At 39.1% G+C, this 19894-nt stretch overlaps 2 protein-coding genes and 1 non-coding gene across 3 annotated transcripts in view; 2 read left to right on the top strand and 1 right to left on the bottom strand.

The window, feature by feature from the left end:
• SP3 (Sp3 transcription factor) overlaps positions 1–19894 on the bottom strand; it is a 64858-nt gene that overhangs the window by 8712 nt on the left and 36252 nt on the right. The window contains exon 5 of the mRNA XM_032636745.1: positions 1225–1417. Coding sequence (XP_032492636.1) covers positions 1225–1417 — 193 coding nt within the window. The remainder of the gene's footprint in view (positions 1–1224; positions 1418–19894) is intronic.
• Positions 2224–2330, top strand: LOC116757252. The gene has a single exon (XR_004350899.1). It is a non-coding gene; the product is annotated as a U6 spliceosomal RNA (small nuclear RNA).
• LOC116756428 (SERTA domain-containing protein 1-like) lies at positions 16678–18383 on the top strand. Its single transcript, XM_032636746.1, has one exon. It carries the CDS (start codon positions 16762–16764, stop codon positions 17476–17478), a length of 717 nt encoding a protein of 238 aa, XP_032492637.1. The 5' UTR covers positions 16678–16761; the 3' UTR covers positions 17479–18383.

Below are 19894 nucleotides of genomic sequence, written 5' to 3'. Positions count from 1 at the left end.
AGGTCTTTCACTATGACTAGAGGATATGGTTATAATGTCTTTAGAGTTCTATCAGTTTTTGCTCTATGTATTTCAAAGCTGTGGGGAAAAGGTACCATGGCTATTAAATCTTCTTAGTGAAAACTTCATATTATTAAGAAATATATCCCTGGGCTTCCCTGGTGGCGCAGTGGTTGAGAGTCCACCTGCCAATGCAGGGGACACGGGTTCGTGCCCCAGTCTGGGAAGATCCCACATGCTGCGGAGCGGCTGGGCCCGTGAGCCATGGCTGCTGAGCCTGCGTGTCCGGAGCCTGTGCTCCGCAACAGGAGAGGCCACAACAGTGAGAGGCCTGCGTAACGAAAAAAAAAAAAAAAAAAAAAGAAATATATCCCTATCTATCCATTTGATATTTTCACCTTAATCTTACCATGTCCAAGTTTCCTTTTTGTTAACATTTGCCTAATAAGTCTTTTCCATTCCTTTATTTTCAACATTCCTGCACCAATTTGAGATGTTCCTTATAATCAATATAAGGCTGGGCTTTATGTCTTTTAAATATGATCTGAGAGTCAATCTCTCAATTATGAAGCTTAATCCATCCACATTTAATATAATTACTGATCTGTTTTGAGTTTATTCCTGTCATGTTATTATTTCTTAATGTTTATTTCTGAAAACACTGAATGGAAATATTACAGTTCCACTTTTTAAAAAATTCCATCATTAAGGCTTATTACTCATTTCTACTGAAAATGGAAAATACTTATGCTTTATTAACAATTTCTGAACTTATTTTATATTATATAACTGCTATTCTCAAGCTAAGAATCAACTTTTTTTAAAGATTTATTTTTATTGGAGTATAGTTGCTTTACAATGTTGTGTTAGTTTCTACTGTACAGAAGAATCAGCTTTTTAATCAGTATTTAGGCAAATCCACTGCTGGTTTGCAAACAGACTAATATCCAATATGGGCCTGTTAAATGGCATCTTACTATACTTTTTTTTTTTTAAGTAAACTAAGTAATTTTAGTTTTTTTAAAACAGGCATTTAGAACTGAAAATTTGATTTCATATATTTTGTTCTCTAACTTTTTCTGCCACACTCATACAGACAAACACACAAGATGATCATGTAATGAATAATTTCCCTTAGTTAAGTGACATGGCATGCAGCATTTCAAAAATTAGGGTGATGATATTAACAGTCTAAAAAGAAAAGTATGTTTCGTGTGTGCATACCTCCCACCACCTTCTTTACAGTTGGGACAGGTGCAAGCTACCCTTCGAAGTCTTTTTCCTTCTTGATGTTGTTGGTCCCCTTCTTCATCTACCACCTGTACTCTTAAATGTGTTAGGTCATTGGTATTCAATGTAGAATCACCACTGAGCTGCCACTCTTCAGGATCAGGTTCTTCTTCCTTGATCCTAATATCTAAAGAAGAAAACAAATACAGATGAGAAGCAGCCCACTGGCCCAAAAAGATAGCATGAGATCTGAGCCTCTCTAAGGTAGAATGAATAAATACTATGTAAAAGTAAAAAATCATCTGTTTGTGGAGCATAATCATTGCTCCTTGTTGTGGATTATTCTTTTAAAACAATCTATTTTATTCTAAATATCAGAGATTAAGCCAAAAAGAGAATAAAGCCACCATGAGAGCTTGCTTTTAAAAATTCATTAAGAAAGCCAATTTCTTTTGAGCAAGCTGAGTCATAAAACAATCTGAAACTTCAGTTATAATTGTTCAAATAGTCACTAAATCAATGGTCAACTCAGAATAGAACAAATTCTAATGCCTGTTAAACCTCTTTTTTACAGCCTGTATCAATTATGCATATTTGTAGATACTATGGGAATGCAAAATGTAGGTCCTATGGGAATGAAATTATGCCTATCTGTAGGTACAATGAAATTATTACTCATAAACTTAAGTTTTAAAGTCAATCCTTACTAAAAATCTATAATGGCCACAGCCACAATATCATTGTGGAAGGAGGTGCATAAGTATGAGAGAGTTTCTATTTTCAATGAGCTTTATTATAAAGCAGACTGGGAAACAAAATGAGCATGCAGTGGTGAGGAGAGTGGATATGGCAGGATATGACATTGTTCTGTCAGCACAGCCAAACATCTTTCTTTGTATCGATAATGATATAACATCATTTCCTATGTGAAACTAAGAAGTTTTTTCAACTCAGAAAACTAATTAAAAGAAAAAAAAAGAAAACAATACATGAGTGCTAGCTTTGGCAGCACATATACTAAAATTGGAAAGATAGAGAAAAAATTAGCATGGCCCCTGTGTAAGGATGACACACAAATTCATGAAGCATTCCATATTTTTACAATTTGTATGGCAACACAAAAGACCCCGAGGAGCCAAAACAATCTTGAGAAAGAAAAACGGAGCTGGAGGAATCAGGCTCCCTGACTTCAGACTATACTACAAAGGTACAGTAATCAAGACAGTATGGTACTGGCACAAAAACAGAAATATAGATCAATGGAACAAGATAGAAAGCCCAGAGATAAACCCACACACCTATGGTCAACTCATCTATGACAAAGAAGGCAAGAATATACAATGGAGAAAAGACAGTCTCTTCAATAAGTGGCACTGGGAAAACTGGACAGCTACTTGTAAAAGAATGAAATTAGAACACTCCCTAACACCATAAACAAAAATAAACTCAAAATGGATTAAAGACCTAAATATAAGACCAAACACTATAAAACTCTTAGAGGAAAACATAGGAAAAACAATCTTTAACATAAATCACAGCAAGATCTTCTTTGGCTCACCTCCTAGAGTACTGAAAATAAAAACAGAAATAAACAAATGGGACCTAACGAAACTTAAAAGCTTTTGCACAGCAAAGAAAACCATAAACGAGACGAAAAGACACCCCTCAGAATGGGAGAAAATGTTTTGCAAATGAAGCAACCGACAAGGGATTAGTCTCCATAATATACAAACAGCTCATGCACTCAATATCAAAAAAACAAACAACCCAATCAAAAAATGGGCAGAGGGCTTCCCTGGTGGCAGAGTGGTTGAGAGTCCGCCTGCCGATGCAGGGGACGCAGGTTCGTGCCCCGCTCCGGGGGGATCCCGCATGCCGCGGGGCGGCTGGGCCCGTGAGCCATGGCCACTGGGCCTGCGTCTGGAGCCTGTGCTCCGCAGAGGGAGAGGCCACAGCAGTGCGAGGTCCGCGTAACGCAAAAAAAAAGGGCAGAAAACCTAAATAGACATTTCTCCAAAGACATACAGGTGGCCAAGAGGCACAAGAAAAGATGCTCAACATCACTAATTATTAGAGAAATGCAGATCAAAACTGGTCAGAATGGCCATCATCAAAAACTCTACAAACAATAAATACTGGACAGGGTGTGGAGAAAAGGGAACTCTCTTGCACTGTTTGGTGGGAATGTAAACTGATACAGCACTATGGAGAACAGTATGGAGGTTCCTTAAAAAACTAAAAATAGAACTACCATATGACCTAGCAATCCCACTACTGGGCATATACCCAGAGAAAACCATAATTCAAAAAGACACAGGCACCCCAATGTTCACTGCAGCACTATTTACAATAGTCAGGACATGGAAGCAACCTAAATGCCCATCGACAGACGAATGGATAAAGAAGATGCAGCACATATATACAATGGAATATTACTCAGCCATAAAAAGGAACAAAACTGGATCATTTGTAGAGGTGTGGAGGGACCTAGTCTGTCATACAGAATGAAGTTAAGTCAGAAAGAGAAAAACAAATACTGTATATTAACACATATATGTGCAATCTAGAAAAACGGTACAGATGAACCTATTTGCAGGTCAGGAATAGAGATGCAGACATAGAGAACAAACGTGTGGACATGGTGGGTGAGCGGTAAGGGAGGGTGGGATGAACTGGGAGATCGGGACTGACATATACATACACATTACCATGTGTAAAACAGACAGCTAATGGGAACCGCTGTATAGCGCAGGGAGCTCAGCTCGGTGCCCTGTGGTGACCTAGATGGGCGTGATTGGGGGCGGGGTGAGGGAGGTCCAAGAGGGAGGGGATATATATATACATATAGCTGATTCACTTCATTGTACAGCAGAAACTAACACAACATTGTAAAGCAACTATTCCCCCCCAAAAAATAAAAACAAAAACCCCCACAATACATGATTTAGAACAAACACTGAATATAATCATCTTTGATAAAACATAAATTCCTACACATTTTAATTTTGATTTATGTAAACTAAAAATCTTAATGGACATTTATTTTAGATTTATACCAGTCACTAATAATTGGAGCCAAAAATAGCCTAAAGAAATCAAATGTGCCCTAATAGCTCCTGAATTTATACTAATGAAAACTAGAATGTGCAACCAAGAAAAATGCCTCTAACAGTTTAAAATTAATTTATTTTATCAGAAAAACTACAACTAAGAATCAAGGGGGGAAATGGAAAGAGAGGGCACTCTGGCCTGGGCAACAGGGTAGATGGTGGTGCCATTCACTGCAATAGGAAACACTGGAGAAGGTTCAGGTGGAGGTAAAGAAGGACAGTTAATTCAAGGTTGCTGGTCACAGAGTCTGAACAGCTTGTGAGACAAAACAGTAAAAAAGCTGGATCTACACAGATGGAGTGCATCCAAAGTAGTAGGTTAGATCATTCAAGGACTATGAGTAGAATGAGAAGAGAAAGTAGCCTATGAGGAATGCAGACATTTAAGGAACAGGCAGAAGAGGATGAACCTGTGAAGGAAAGGCGTACCCAGAAAAATGTGCTACATTAAAGAAAGGAAAAGTGGTCAACATCAAATACTGCAGAAAATTCAAGAAGGAAACTAAGAAAATGGGCAAGAAGTGAAAAAGTGTTTAATAACAAGTACAGATATGTCTGGCTTGAGAGGGAGACAGAAACATGACACTACAGGCTAAAGGGGACCAAAAAACAGTCTGGGGGAAGAAATGTTTTGTTCTATGTTTGAAGACAGGGAAGACTTGAACATGTGTAAATGTTCATGAGAAAGATCCACTATAGAGGGAGAGACTGAAAACACAAGAATAAAGTCCCTAAGAAGTCAGGAGGAGATGATGAGCCATAGCACTTACAGGCTTAACTGCTGGAGCACAGCCACCTCCTCTATTACATGAGGGAAGAAAAGATACAGGCACATTCATTCATTCAATAAGTGATTAGCCACTATGTGCCATGAACTGTGCTAGACCCCAGAGGCAGAGAGAATTTGATGCCTAGGAATTAAGGGGAAATGGTTTCTATTTCCTCAGTGAAAGGATGAAGAATTAGATACGTATAAAATTCATCCAAACACACAACATAAATGAGTACTGACCTCTGTTCCTTTATAATCAGGTGTCCACCTGCATCATTATGACAAGACATTTAAATATGCGCACAAATACCACATAGTATTAGCTTTTTTACAAGTTAAATAAAAGACAGCATATGGATAGCACATATCCAGAGTTAGATAAATTTTAAGTCCATAAAACGAGGAATTTTGTCAGATGTTTTTAAAGCTACTCATCTTACATTATTTGTGACAAGACAACAAGGAAAAGGGACGACAGAATAATATTAAGAGCAGATAAAGGAGTCTAGAGAGAGAGAAGATTTAAAGAAATCGTAGAGAACAAATAAAGTAACTGATGAGAGAGGGCAAGAATGAAATACAACCTGACTGAGGGGATAACGATATTACAGGTCATTCCTACTCCTATTGCTAATTCTCTTACTGGAACCTACAAAATATCTTTAAAGAGTGTGTCATGGCCATGGATACTTATAACTTAGTTCTCTTTCCTATTGAATTCCAATAAAACACAGGCACACAGAACATAACATGTCCAAACTGAACACATCTTGTCCACTCACCAAACCTTCTCCTGCTTCCCCCTTTATTGATAATTGCAAGCCACCTAATGGCTCAAACCATCAATTTCAGGTGAGTCCTGTCAGTCCATTCCCAGCCTCTCATGTCTCGCTTCTGCCAATCCAACTTCTACAGAGCTTCCAGAATCTTCTTCCTAAATACAAAATCTAATGGTATCACTTTCCTGATTCATTACCTGCACTAATTCTCTATTTTCTACAGTATTAAGTACTAACTTGTTAACTTGGTACTCAAGAACCTTCTCAATCTGGCCACAACTGCTCTTCCAACTTCAGTATTAAAATACTGAAATTCTCATTACTGTCAGAACCCATGTCCTTTCTTAATGTCACACCCATAAGTATATGCCTCTCTTGCCTGGACTGTTTTCTACCTCTTTTCCTTTTTCATGTAACTAACATCTACTTATCCTTCAATATTAGTTCAAATGTCATCTCCCTTATACGTGCTTATGGTAGAATTAGTTCTACTTACTGGCTCATACATCCCTTTAGATAATAAATGCTTCACTCAAAAGTGCTCAGAAAATACAATCTGACTAAATGAACAAACCCTTCCTTAAGGAAGAACTTCCAATCTAGGTAATAATCTACCTGGAAAACTCTGTCCTCTACTTCTCTATGCTCCTTCTATCTGCAAATAATACATATAGAGAAGATTTTTAAAATTTAATTTTATCTCAAATGGATACTTAATTTTCTAGCATCACTTACTAAAAACAAAAAAAGAGTTCATATGGACAGGACCACAAAGTGCTCATTAAAGACAATAAATTATTTGCCCAAGAAGTGTTATACCCAATTTTTAATCATTTTTCTTGCTCATACACATCTGGGGTATTTTAGAATCTTAATCATAAATTTCACCCATCTAGTAAATCTTAAATAATTCCTCTTTGGCAACCTGCATTATCAACTTAATACAGACACCTTTAAAAACAGGTCTTCAGGGCTTCCCTGGTGGCGCAGTGGTTGAGAGTCCGCTGCCGATGCAGGGGACACGGGTTCGTGCCCGTTCTGGGAAGATCCCACATGCCGCAGAGCGGCTGGGCCCATGAGCCATGGCTGCTGAGCCTGCACGTCCAGAGCCTGTGCTCCGCAACGGGAGAGGCCACAGCAGGGAGAGGCCCGCGTACCGCAAAAAAACCCAAAAAAACAGGTCTTCAGTACTAGGCAGTCAAGTTTGTATCTTCCTCTATATCTTAGTGTAGATAATAGCAAAATATTTTTTACCATGCTGCATTAGTGTCCTGCATGGTATCTAGTTATTCTCAGAAATCTACTGTTTATAAAGCTCAGGAGAAGGGGAAGTGATACCCATCAAAATGGCCCACAGAAGTATGAAAAGGTACTCAATATTATTAGATATCAGGAAAATTAAAATTAAAATCATAGTGAAGTATCCTACACATCCACCAAGATGGCTAAAACTTTTTAACAGGCCACCTGTTAGCAAAGTAATAGAGCAACTGAAACTCTCCCACACTGCTGGTGGGTGTGTAAATCAGTATAACAACTTTGGAAATCTTTTGACTGTATCTTTTAAAGATGAACCTTTGTATACCCTATAACGGAAGCAATTTCACTCCAACGGAAAGGCATATACACGTGACACCAAAAGTACAGAAATGCATCCTAAACTGGAAGTAACTCATATATCCACTAGTGTTGGAATAGAAAAATCGTAATATATTCATTCATACAGTGGAATATGTTAAAACAATGAAAATTAACAACTTACATGCAACAGGAACACCACAGACATAATTTTAAACAAAAGAAGGCACATACACACTCTCTCTTACATATAATACCTATATCTATAGAGAGACAGATATACCATTTAAATAAAGCTCAAAGCAACAGGAAACACTACTATACAGTGACTGCCTACCTTTACGAGGCGTAATGACTGGGTACAGGGAGATTGAGGAACTGCTGGCAATATCTTATTTCTTGATCCAGGTGGTAATTTTTCCTATGTGTTTGTTTTATAAAAAATCATCGTTACACACCTATGATTTGTACATTTTTCTGAGTGTATATTATACTTTGAAAGATCATTCTAAATAAAAAAATTTAAAGTAATCTATAGGAGATTACTTAGGGAATTTGTTAAAGACAGTCAATCAATGTTTGTTGTGGTTTCATCTCTAGTTCCTGTATAACCAACTAGCCCCTTCTCCCACCACTGGAATTAAAAACAAAAACATAAATAAACAAACAAAACCTTAAGATGACTGGGCTCCCAGCAAAGTATTGCACTGGATCTGAACCCAGGCATTTGAATTTCGGAGCCTGCACTCTTAAGCACTAGTCCATACAAAATTAATAAACCCCTCGTTAAGATAACGCAGTAGCAAGACCAAGAAATTAATCACATTTTATTTCTCATTTGAATTTCCAGTGTCTTAAACGCATAACAATACACTTCTATATTCAGTAAGTAATTATTAAGAATCTACTGGATATCAGACACTGTGCTATGGGACAAAGAATTAAAGGGAAAAAAGAGAAAAAGAAAAAAAAATGTCTAAGGGATTTTATTGTAAAAGAATAAAGTCATAATCAAAAGAAAAAAAAAGATGACTGTGCTCCAAAAATTAAGTCAATTTGAAGTTTAGGACATAATGTTATTCTCTACAAATATGTGAGTGATTACAATATGCCAGTCACCGTTCTAGGTTCTAAGGATAAAAGTTAACAACAGTTAAGCTCATGTCTTTATCAAGTTTCCTTTTTAGTGGGAAAAGACAGAACAAATAATCGAGTAAATATGGCTGACCCTTGAACAATGCAGAGTTAGGAGTGCCATTGTGTAACTTATAGTTCTCCTTCCGTATATAATCTGCCTATTCAACCAACTGCAGATCGTGTAATACTGTTGTATTTACTATTGAAAAAACTGCATGTAAATGGATTTGAGCAGTTCAAACCCATGTTCAAGGGTCAACTGTACACAGCATTTTGTGTGGTGGTGAACTGTTATGGGAATAAAGTGAGGTAAGGATAGACAGAAAGTGAAAGGAGAGAAGTACTTGCTGTTTTAAATAAGTGGCCAGAAAAGGCTTTGCTAATACGGTGACATTTGACCCTGAAGGAGGCAAAGGAGCAAGAAGGTGGGGGAAAGTATTCCAGGTAGAAGGAAGAGCAAGGTGGATGTATGCTTGGTGTGTTCAGAGAAATGCAAGGAGGCCTGTGTGGCTAGAAAGAAATGAATGTGAAAGAAGAGTAGTAAGTGACAAGATAGCAGAGATAAAAATGTAAAGGTGGGATAAGATTATACATGATGTTATACATTGTGTACTACCTTGTAGGCCACTAAAAGTTTACATTTTAGGGCTTCGCTGGTGGCGCAGTGGTTGAGAGTCCACCTGCCGATGCCGGGGACGTGGGTTTGTGCCCCGGTCTGGGAGGATCCCACATGCTGCGGAGCGGCTGGGCCCGTGAGCCATGGCCACTGGGCCTGCGCGTCCGGAGCCTGTGCTCTGCAGCGGGAGAGGCCACAGCAGTGAGAGGCCCGCAAACCGCAAAAAAAAAAAAAAAAGTTTACATTTTATTCAGTGAGTGAAGCCACTGAGAGTAGAGGGGTGATATAGTGGCGTAAAACTAGTTGTTAATGAGGAAGTGGTAAGGAATGGTCAGAATCAGGAAATACTTTGTAGGTAGAGTCAAAGACATTTGCTAACAGGGTTTTATGTGAGGTGTGAGAACAAGGAGTTAAATATAACTCCAAGGTTTTAGTCCTGAGCAACTAAAAAGATGGAGTTGCCATTAACTGAAACAGAGTAGAGTGGGGGTAGAAAAAATTATGGGAGAGGGGTGCCATTCAGGGGTCCATTTTTGGATATGAAAGTTTTGAAGTACCTATGAAATACCCAAATGATCATGTTGATTAGGCAGCTGACAGATCTGGAGTTCAAACAGATGTATGGCCCACAGATATAAATTTGGGCATCATCAACATTTACAGTTGGTTACTGAGAGTCACCTGGAATGGAGTATATATATATATTTATAGGAAGAAACCCTAGGCACATCAAAGCTGACAAGCAGAGATTAAAAAAAAAAAAAGAAAGAAAAAAAGCCAGTGAGACAGGAGGAAGCTGGTATCCAAAAGCCAAGTGAAGAAATCATTTCAAGAAGAAAATAATCAGGGGCTTCCCTGGTAGCGCAGTGGTTGAGAGTCCGCCTGCCGATGCAGGGGACACAGGTTCGTGCCCTGGTCGGGGAGGATCCCACATGCCGCGGAGCGGCTAGGCCCGTGAGCCATGGCCGCTGAGCCTGCGCGTCCGGAGCCCGTGCTCCGCAATGGGAGAGGCCGCAACAGTGAGAGGCCCATGTACCGCAAAAAAAAAAAAAAGAAAAGAAAATAATCAAAGGTGTCAAATGCTTGTCAGTCAAGTGAAATGAGGATTGGGAAATGACTTTTGGATGTAACAATGTGGTGGTAATAGCTTGACAAGAGCTGTTCCAATAGAGAAGTGAGAATACAACCCTGCCCAGAGTACATTCAAGAAAATGGAAGGAAATGAACTAGAAACAAGTATATACAAGTCTTTCCAAGAGTTCTGCAGGGAAAGTAAGCATTATAAAAAGAGCACTGAAGGTCCTAAACTAGCCCACAAGGGTAGATTTAACACATAACACTACCTGAAATAGTGTAAACTCACCTTTATTTTCAGTAGCACTACCTATATGATATAAATGTAATATAAAAATGATATGTAATATCATTTATAAAAATGAACTAGTAATATAAAATAATATATTTTATATATTATTATATATAATATAGTAATATAAAAATGAACATGCTTATTTAAACTTGACTTTTGGTACTTAAGGAATAACAAGTTTTAAACGCAAGAAAAAAATGTAAGCAATGGAAACAAATTCTCAAGGACATTTGAGTATACATTTAAGAACTTTATAAACTCACAGCACTGGTTTTTGATTATATCTATTCTCTACCTCAAAATGCTTAAATGTCCACTTCATCTGGCCTGGTATATGACTGACAGTATCTTTGTGCCATAGTTATAGTTGTTTTCAAGGCCTACCCCAACAAAACAAGTTTGTGAAAGGGATATATAAACGAAAAAAATTTTTTTCCAATTTCCTGCACACCTCGGTAAGAGCTAAAGGAAAAGAGAGAGAAACAGAGACTTTAAATGATGAAAAAATACACACACACACACAACACAGTATGGTTACAAAGATAAGACTAATTTTCTTGTATAGCCAATGGACAAACACAAAATAACAGAAAGGTATTATTTTAACATGTCATTAATACACTTTAAGTAGAGGAATACCAAAAAAGTAGAGACTGGCGTACGGAAGTGTGGTGGTGAGGGTGTAGATGGATCCAACTTCCCACAGACACCACTATATAGCACTGATGACTTCAAAGAGTTTGGCTGTTTTTGTGGATTAGGAAGAGGATGAAGCCAGTGGTCTCCAAATCTTCTTGATTGCTCGACACTATTAGTAAAGTTGTGAACATGCACCCCGTAAATGTGTTTATTAAGTATATACAAGTAATACTATTCTAACTGATTATTAAACATTATAAAACACAAATAGTTATATAAGATAAACAAATGTATTGTTAACTGCGATAGCTCAATATTAGATAATGTCACAACAATATTTAGGTAAGATTCAGTGTTATCAATAGCAGATGGAAACTCTACCATTTTCAATGATACTTGCATTTCTTTTCTATTCAATCCATGGTTTCTTTACATGAATATTAAAGCCACTTGTCCACTCTGAAGGACATTCAGTTAAAACCAAAAAATACAATTCCATTTAATCCAAGCATATCCAAGTACATATAAACAGCAACATGCAGCAGCATGCTAAAGCAACATAAAGTGGGTAAGTGAGCAGGCTTATCATATGTAACACAAACACAAATGACACGGAATTAGTGAAGGCACCAATGGCAATCTGTATAATCAATATTAGTTAAGCATTAATAACTCAAGAGTATGTTTAGATTTCTATTAAAAATATTACAAGAAAATGTTAAATGCTTCCTCCTGAGACTATTTGCTACTTATTTGTCAATAGAGCTAATTGAATATTTAAGATAAATTATTTACTGGTTTATCAAGTCTGAAACATGCATATTTAATTTAAATAATACTAGATAAATATGAATTACAGTACTATTGATAAAATGAGACATTATCCTTTATCAATAGCGTATCATTAGGATTTTGTTGTTCTTATCAAAGGCTTTCATGTTCTCTGCCTTCAATTTTTAAAGTACTGATGAAATTACTTCATTTGATTCTGAAAGTTTATTTTCCTTACATTTTTTCTTTAATCAGTTTCACCTGCTATAAAAATCACCTAAACAGAATTACAGGATAATCCTACAAGATCTTGTATATCATTTAATTACACTTTCACGTTCATAACTATTTAGATTCCTATGGACATTTCAGAGCTACCAAGTCTTTTTTTCTAGTTTTTCTTTCAATGGGATAGTTCTAAACTATAGACATGGATTCCTAAAAATATAAGGTCACTAATCTGATCAAAAGAAGTTAACACGGGCTTCCCTGGTGGCGCAGTGGTTGAGAGTCTGCCTGCCAATGCAGGGGACACGGGTTCGTGCCCCGGTCCGGGAAGATCCCACATGCCACGGAGCAGCTGGGCCCATGAACCATGGCCGCTGAGCCTGCGCGTCTGGAGCCTGTGCTCCGCAACGGGAGAGGCCACAACAGTGAGAGGCCCGCGTACCGCCAAAAAAAAAAAAAAAAAAAAAGAAGTTAACACTTTAGGGGAAGGTTTTAAAACCACATTTTCTTTAACAAATATAAACTTTATATATATATAAAATCTCTGCTTTAACATGAAGCAATCTCTTTCCCATAAACCCTATCTCCTTAGATTTGGATCATTACTCTTCTATGACTGCTCCCTTCCCCCTCCCCCACTTAAATTTAATCTTTTATTTCATCTCTACTAATCTTTTTCAAATCCAACCCCCTTCTATTTTTTTTTTTACAGCAGTTTCCCAGATTATTTTCAAACCTTTTCTACCCAACTGGAGATTATACATTAATAAGAGTATTCTTCCTAGTAAATCTAAACAATACAAGCTTTTGTAAGATACACACACGTAGATATAAACATAACTGGAAATGACTGATTTTCTAATATGCCTTACAGAAGACCTCATTTTACAGACATACCACAAATATATGAGAGACTATGACCTGCAATTAATACACTGTGAACAGTGAAATACTAACTTCACTTTAATCTGAAGTACTAAATAAGTTACTGTTAAAGGAAGTGTTCAATACCATATGCTAATGCATATATATGGAATTTTTAAAAGCTGTACTCGTGAACCTAGTGGCAAGGCAGGAATAAAGACGCAGATGTAGAGAACGGACTTGAGGGAACGGACTTGAGGCCACGGTGGCGGGGGGAGGAAGCTGGGATGAAGTGAGAGAGTAGCACTGACATATATACACTACCAAATGTAGAATGGATGGCTAGTGGGAAGATGCTTCAAGCACAAGGAGATCAACTTGATGCTTTGTGACAACCTAGAGGGATGGGATAGGGAGGCTTAAGATGGAGGGAATATGGGGATATATGTATACATATAGCTGATTCACTCTGTTGTACAGCAGCAACTAACACAGCATTGTAAAGCATTTATACTCCAATAAAGGTGTGAAAAAAAAAGGAACAGTGTTCTACTCTATGATGACGATAACATATAAGATTTACTACTTGTTGGACACTATTAAAGCACTTAACATACACTGACTTACTTCGTACTCCCAACTACCCTAAGGTTTTAGTCATACTTTTCTCCCAACTTTCTAGATGAGAAAACAAAGAGGTTAAGTTATTTGCCTGAAGTGACACAGCTAAAAAGTGGTGGAGCCAGGACATAAGACAAAGAATTATGCAAAACCGTATTATAAACATTGCAAAAATCAGTTCCCTCGCTTTTGAAAATGTCCGTACCTAGCACCGCCCCTCCATCCAAATACTGGCAACCCTACGGTGGTCACTATAATAATTTGGGGAAAACTGGGATGGGAAACATTACCTGTGTGTAACTTTGCAAAGTCTGAGACCTCTGAGGTAGAGCACAATGTAGAGTAGACCACAATGGACGGCAGATGTCAAGGGCCCGACAACATCTTATTCAAAGAATCCATGTCCTTAGACAACAGACTTGTGATTGCCGAGAGGGAGGGGGTACGGGGGAGGGATGGATTGGGAGTCTGGGGTTAGCAGATGTATTATATACAGAATGGATAAACAACAAGGTCCTGCTGTATAGCACAGGAAACGGTATTCAATATCCTGTAATACACCATAATGGAAAATAATTTTTAAAAGAATGTATATATATGTGTAACAATCACTTTGCTGTACAGCAGAAATTAACACAACACTGTGAATCAACTATAGTTCAATTAAAAAAACAGGGGGCTTCCCTGGTGGCGCAGTGGTTGAGAGTCCGCCTGCTTATGCAGGAGACATGGGTTCGTGCCCCTGTCCGGGAAGATCCCACATGCCGTGGAGCGGCTGGGCCCGTGAGCCATGGCCACTGGGCCTGCGCGTCCAGAGCCTGTGCTCCGCGGTGGGAGAGGCCGCATTGGTGAGAGGCCCGCGTACCACAAAAAAAAAAAAAAAATCAGTTCCCTCCCAGGGCTAGTTCCCAGGAATAGTAGTCTAGCCTCCTTACATATGAATATGTAGTTTTAATTGTAGTTTGTTCAAACCAGTGTGACTTAAAAAATCTGGGGACGATAAAGAAAATGTATATACATACAATGAAATATTGTGCAGCCTTAAAAAGGAAATCTTGTCATGTGCTACAACATGGATGAACCTTGAGAACATTACACTAAGTGAAATAAGCCAATCACAAAAGGACAAATGCTGTATGAGTCTACTAATATGAAGTATCAAAAGTAGACAAAATCATAGAAACAATGTAGAATGGTGGTTGCCAAGGGCTAGGAGGAGGAAAGAAGGGGAATGGATACAGATTTTCAGTTTTTCATTATGTAAAGTTCTACAGCCTGTTGCACAGCAGTGTGAATATATTTAACACTACTGAACTATACACTTAAAATGGTAAATTTAATGTTATGTGTTTTTTACTATAATTTTTAAAAATCTGGGAAAATCTCCCATTACTTCCCACTCCCAGAGATGACTTATGTTAGGAATCTTACAGATAAAATCTTCAGTGTCACAGATAAGAAGTTCAAATTATCTATGAAGGATACACATCAATATAAGATATTACTGCAAACAGTACTCTTTGCTAAGATTCATCCCTTCCTCCGTTAGCTGCAGAGATTAGTTTTCCTCTCTAATTTCAGATTTATAAAGACTACTTTAAAACTATTCCAAAGTTTTTTAAAAAGTAAAAGCTGTTTTCCTCCAACACTCCCCCAGGTTAAAATAATACCAAAAAGATAGTTCTCAAAAAGCCCTGATTGCCCCCTAAGAAACAATAAGAAAGTGATTTGTTACCAGCAGCTCTCACAACTCTCACTATTCAAATCCTAACAGTACCAAACATTCATACTAAGAGTAGATTCAATTTTTAGAGACAAGATGATAACCAGAAGTCACATGTTATGAATAATACTAGTATTTAAACTGGAAGATATAATTTTGCTCTTCGTTCAAAACAAACCGTGACCACAATATAATTTGGATCCCTACAGTAGCTTACCTCCCCCTAGCACCTAATCATCATTGGAATAAGCAGAACACCTCCTCAGCCTAAGCAATTCAGGACCAATTTTTTTTTTTTAAGTCTTCTTAGGAAGGCCAAGAGGGGAAATATACAAAAATGTAGTAAGTTATACATGATTTTGTTTTTTAACCTCACCTCTCACAATCCTATTCTCAGTTTTTATATCATCCATCCGGTAGATAAACATATCTTCTCCCATGTTCACAAAGCTATGTTTATGTTACTCACCAAGGGTGCAAAATATAGCTCTACATTAATTCTACTACTAATCCATTCTAATTTCATGTTGCAAGAAAATTCTCTTCCAAACTGGTTTGCAGTCAGGAATTACCTGGAGGGTCAGTGGTTAGGACTCGGCGCTTTCACTGCCAGGGGCCCAAGTTCAATCCCTGGTTGGGGAACTAATATCCTGCAAGCCTCGCAGCACAGTCAAAAAAAAAAAAAACTGGTTTGCAGTCATCTGTTAAAACACTATTTTAAAAAATAGCTATGGAAGAACAGATAATACTGTTTGAATACTATGTATTATCATAATTTGTTGAAATACAATGGCAATAGCATATAGTATACTATATGCTCATCTCAAATTTATATAACCTGGGTTTCTTTTGTAAGTTTTAATTATTAAAAACTCTTTAAAAGGACTTCCCTGGTGGCACAGTGGTTGAGAATCAACCTGCTAATGCAGGGACACGGGTTCGAGCCCTGGTCCGGGAAGATCCCACATGCCGTGGAGCAACTAAACCCGTGCGCCACAACTACTGAGCCTGCGCTCTAGAGCCTGCGAGCCACAACTACTGAAGCCCGTGCGCCTAGAGCCCGTGCTCCACAACAAGAGAAGACCCTGCTCACCGCAACTAGAGAAAGCCCATGCACAGCAAGGAAGACCCAACGCAGCCAAAAACAAACAAACAAAACTCTTTAAAAAATTAAACGTTGGAAAAGAGTATGGAGAAGTGCGTCTTGTCTCTCAACTCAGGCACCAGTTGCTGAAGGGGACCAGGCGAGCAGTGCTGCCGCCACCGCTTCCTGATTGGCTGCGGGTGGCTCCCTCTTCGTTCTGATTGGCAGCTGGTGAGCTGGATGATGCTGAGCAAGGGCCTGAAGCGAAAGCAAGAGGAGGAGGAGGAGGGGAAAGAAGCCCTGGCAGTCGACACCTGGTGGCTGGATCCTGGCCACCCAGCAGTGGCACACGCACCCCCAGCCGTGGCCTCCCGTTCCCTCTTTGACCTTTCGGTGCTCAAGCTCCACCACAGCCTGCGGCAGAGTGAACCGGACCTGCAGCACCTGGTGCTGGTAGTGAACACACTGTGGCGAATTCAGGCGTGCATGGCACCCACAGCTGCCCTGTCACCTATGCCCAGCCTGCCTACAGCCCCAGGCATAGCTGACAACCTGCTGGCCAGCTCTGATGCCTCCCTCTCAGCCTCCATGGCCAGCCTTCTGGAGGACCTCAGCCATATTGAGGGCCTGAGCCAGGCTCCCCAGCCCCTGGTAGATGAGGGGCCACCAGGCCACCCCATTGGGGGAGCCCCACCCAGCTTGGGTGCCTTGGACCTGCTCGGCCCAGCCACTGGATGTCTGCTGGTCGATGGGCTTGAGGGCCTGTTTGAGGACACTGACACATCCATGTATGACAGTGAACTTTGGGCACCAGCCTCTGAGGGCCACAAATCCAGCCCTGAGGATAGGCCAGGCAAGGAAGAAGCTCCAGAGCTGGATGAGGCCGAACTGGACTACCTCATGGACGTGTTAGTGGGCACACAGGCACTGGAGCGGCCACCAGGGCCAGGGTGCTGACTCCCCCAGAGCTGGGATGTTGATCTGGTGTCCAAACTGAGCCTGGTGGCTGGACCAACTCTCCTTTGAAAGACACAGCTGGCTTCCCTAGAGAGGGGCTTTGGAGAGAAAGAATCCAGTCCTGGGCAACTTCACCTCCGTATTCTGGTCTCTGGCTGATGGGGGTAGTCTGGAATTGGCCCTTGTGGCTAGAATGTGATTGGACCAGGCCCAGTGCTGAATCCCTGGAGCCAGAGCTTGGTATACTCTTTCCCTGATGTGGGAAAAGACCCCAACCAGTTTTTTTGAAATTAAAGCCAGTTGTGGGAAGTCTCAAAAAAAAAAAAAAAAAAAAAAAAAAAAGAAAAGAGTATGATCTACTACTTCAATGTTTAATTATTTGTATATCACTTTAAAAATACATAGAAAACATCTAAAATTTTAAACCTTCAGGGCATGAGTTGTTTAGGATGGTAGTTTACCAGATAACTACAGGTTACCATATTTTGAATGGAAATGTCTCCAGAATTAATTATACATTTACCTACCTTCTTTAGTGGGAAGCTCAGTCTAATGACTCAAATTATTAAAAATAATTTATGGTAGTAAACAAGCCCTAGAACATTGTACTAAAAACATAAACAGAATTCTGGCTTTTATTTCTTGTACCTACTTGTGGGTTTTTTGGGTTTTTTTTTTTTTTTGCCTTCTTCCCAACTCTTCCTTCCTCCATCTCTCAGGCTACACATCCATTGTCCATTCTAATGTTTATCTTCCAAACCAGTTTTAAACTTGGAAATCAGCCAGGATTGTTAAAACTGTGTATAAATATTGGATAAATTAGGTCTACAGAAAGAACCTAAAGCTTTTCCTAAGAAACCCAAACTGAAAACAATGAAGATGGGGACTTCCCTGGTGGCACAGTGGTTAAGAATCTGCCTGCCAATGCAGGGGACATGGGTTTGACCCCTGGTCTGGAAAGATCCCACATGCCACAGAGCAACTAAGCCTGTGTGCCACAACTACTGAGCCGGCGCTCTAGAGCCCCGCGAGCCACAACTACTGAAGCCCATGCACCTAGAGCCTGTGCTCTGCAACAAGAGAAGCCACCACAATGAGAAGCCCGCACACCGCAAGGAAGAGTAGCCCCCACTCACCGCAACTAGAGAAAGCCCGTGCAGCAACAAAGACCCAACGCAACCCAAACAAACAAATAAATTTATTTTTTTTAATGTTAAAAAAAAAATGAAGATGGCCACAGTGGCTATACCTGCTCCAGCAAAGGGATTTTCAAACTATAGTTTCTTAAAAGACACTACAGGTGTCAGCAGAACAGATGACTATGTATAAAGTCTCAGATCCTCATATAAATCAGAGCAACCCCATAAGATTAGTGTTATACACTGGAGTTCTACCTAAGGCTTCATTTGAGGTTAGGTTCTGCTCTAGCACTGAACTAAAACTGATGTTGCTGCCACTGACACTAGGGTTAAAAAAAGATAATGGTTTAGGGTTTTTCCCCTACTCACCTCATTTAAAAAAATATTCCCTTTAAACAAAACAGTCCCTTGATTTCCTCAATCCTGTGTTTAAAATGCATATTACTTTTTCTAAGGATTATTCACTACACTTTCTATAGATTCAACAATCTTAATTTGAGCTTTTACCACCAGAAAGAGGAAACAATGCTTTAAATGATCCAGTAAACCATAATGATGCTACGTATAGCTTTGAACAATTATTTCTAGTTAAAATGTTACAAGTTTCATTGTTCTCTAATTTTTCCTGTGTCTTCTACAATCTCTCTGCCATAAAAGAGGGCACTTAGTCCATGTGTGTGCTTGGCTATTATAAGGAATATAAGCCAAAAAGCTGTATTTTGGCAGTTTCAGAATTTGTACATTTTCTTCTGCCCTCAAATTTCAATGTATTCAATTCAAACATTTATTGAGCACCTACTGTGACTAAAATTATAACCTAACACATCAATCGGAACTAGTGAGGTGGTGGTACAGTAACAAACAATCCCCAAATCTCAGTGGCTTGACATAACAAAAGTTTATTTCTCATTAATTTTACATGTCCAACTCTGGTTGGCAGGAGAGATCTGCTTATCACAGTCCCTCCACTTGACACATGCTTCCAAGATTGTCTTGCCAAGGAAGGTAAAAGGTAATGTGGTAAATCACATCCTGCTCTTAAACTTTCATTCACATTTTATTGGCCACAGTAAGTCAGATAGCCATGCCTGATTTCAATAATGACATGAAAGGGCAATCCTATCATGTGCTTAGAAGAGAAGTGGTCTATTTATGAAGAAGCATGATTCCCAAGTCCCTGTGCTGATCAAATATTCAATTTACTTTTCCTCCCACATTTGGATACACCTGTCCCCTTTCATGCAGAAGATAACCCAAAAATTCCACCTAGTTATAGC

This window comes from Phocoena sinus, chromosome 7, assembly GCF_008692025.1.
Source record: "Phocoena sinus isolate mPhoSin1 chromosome 7, mPhoSin1.pri, whole genome shotgun sequence".
NCBI classification, from domain to species: Eukaryota; Metazoa; Chordata; class Mammalia; order Artiodactyla; family Phocoenidae; genus Phocoena; species Phocoena sinus.
This window is presented reverse-complemented; position numbering and strand designations above follow the sequence as displayed.

What these genes read in the sequence shown, in the direction of transcription:
- LOC116756428 (XM_032636746.1), top strand. Translation starts at nt 16,762, where the DNA reads ATGATGCTGAGCAAGGGCCTGAAGCGAAAGCAAGAGGAGGAGGAGGAG.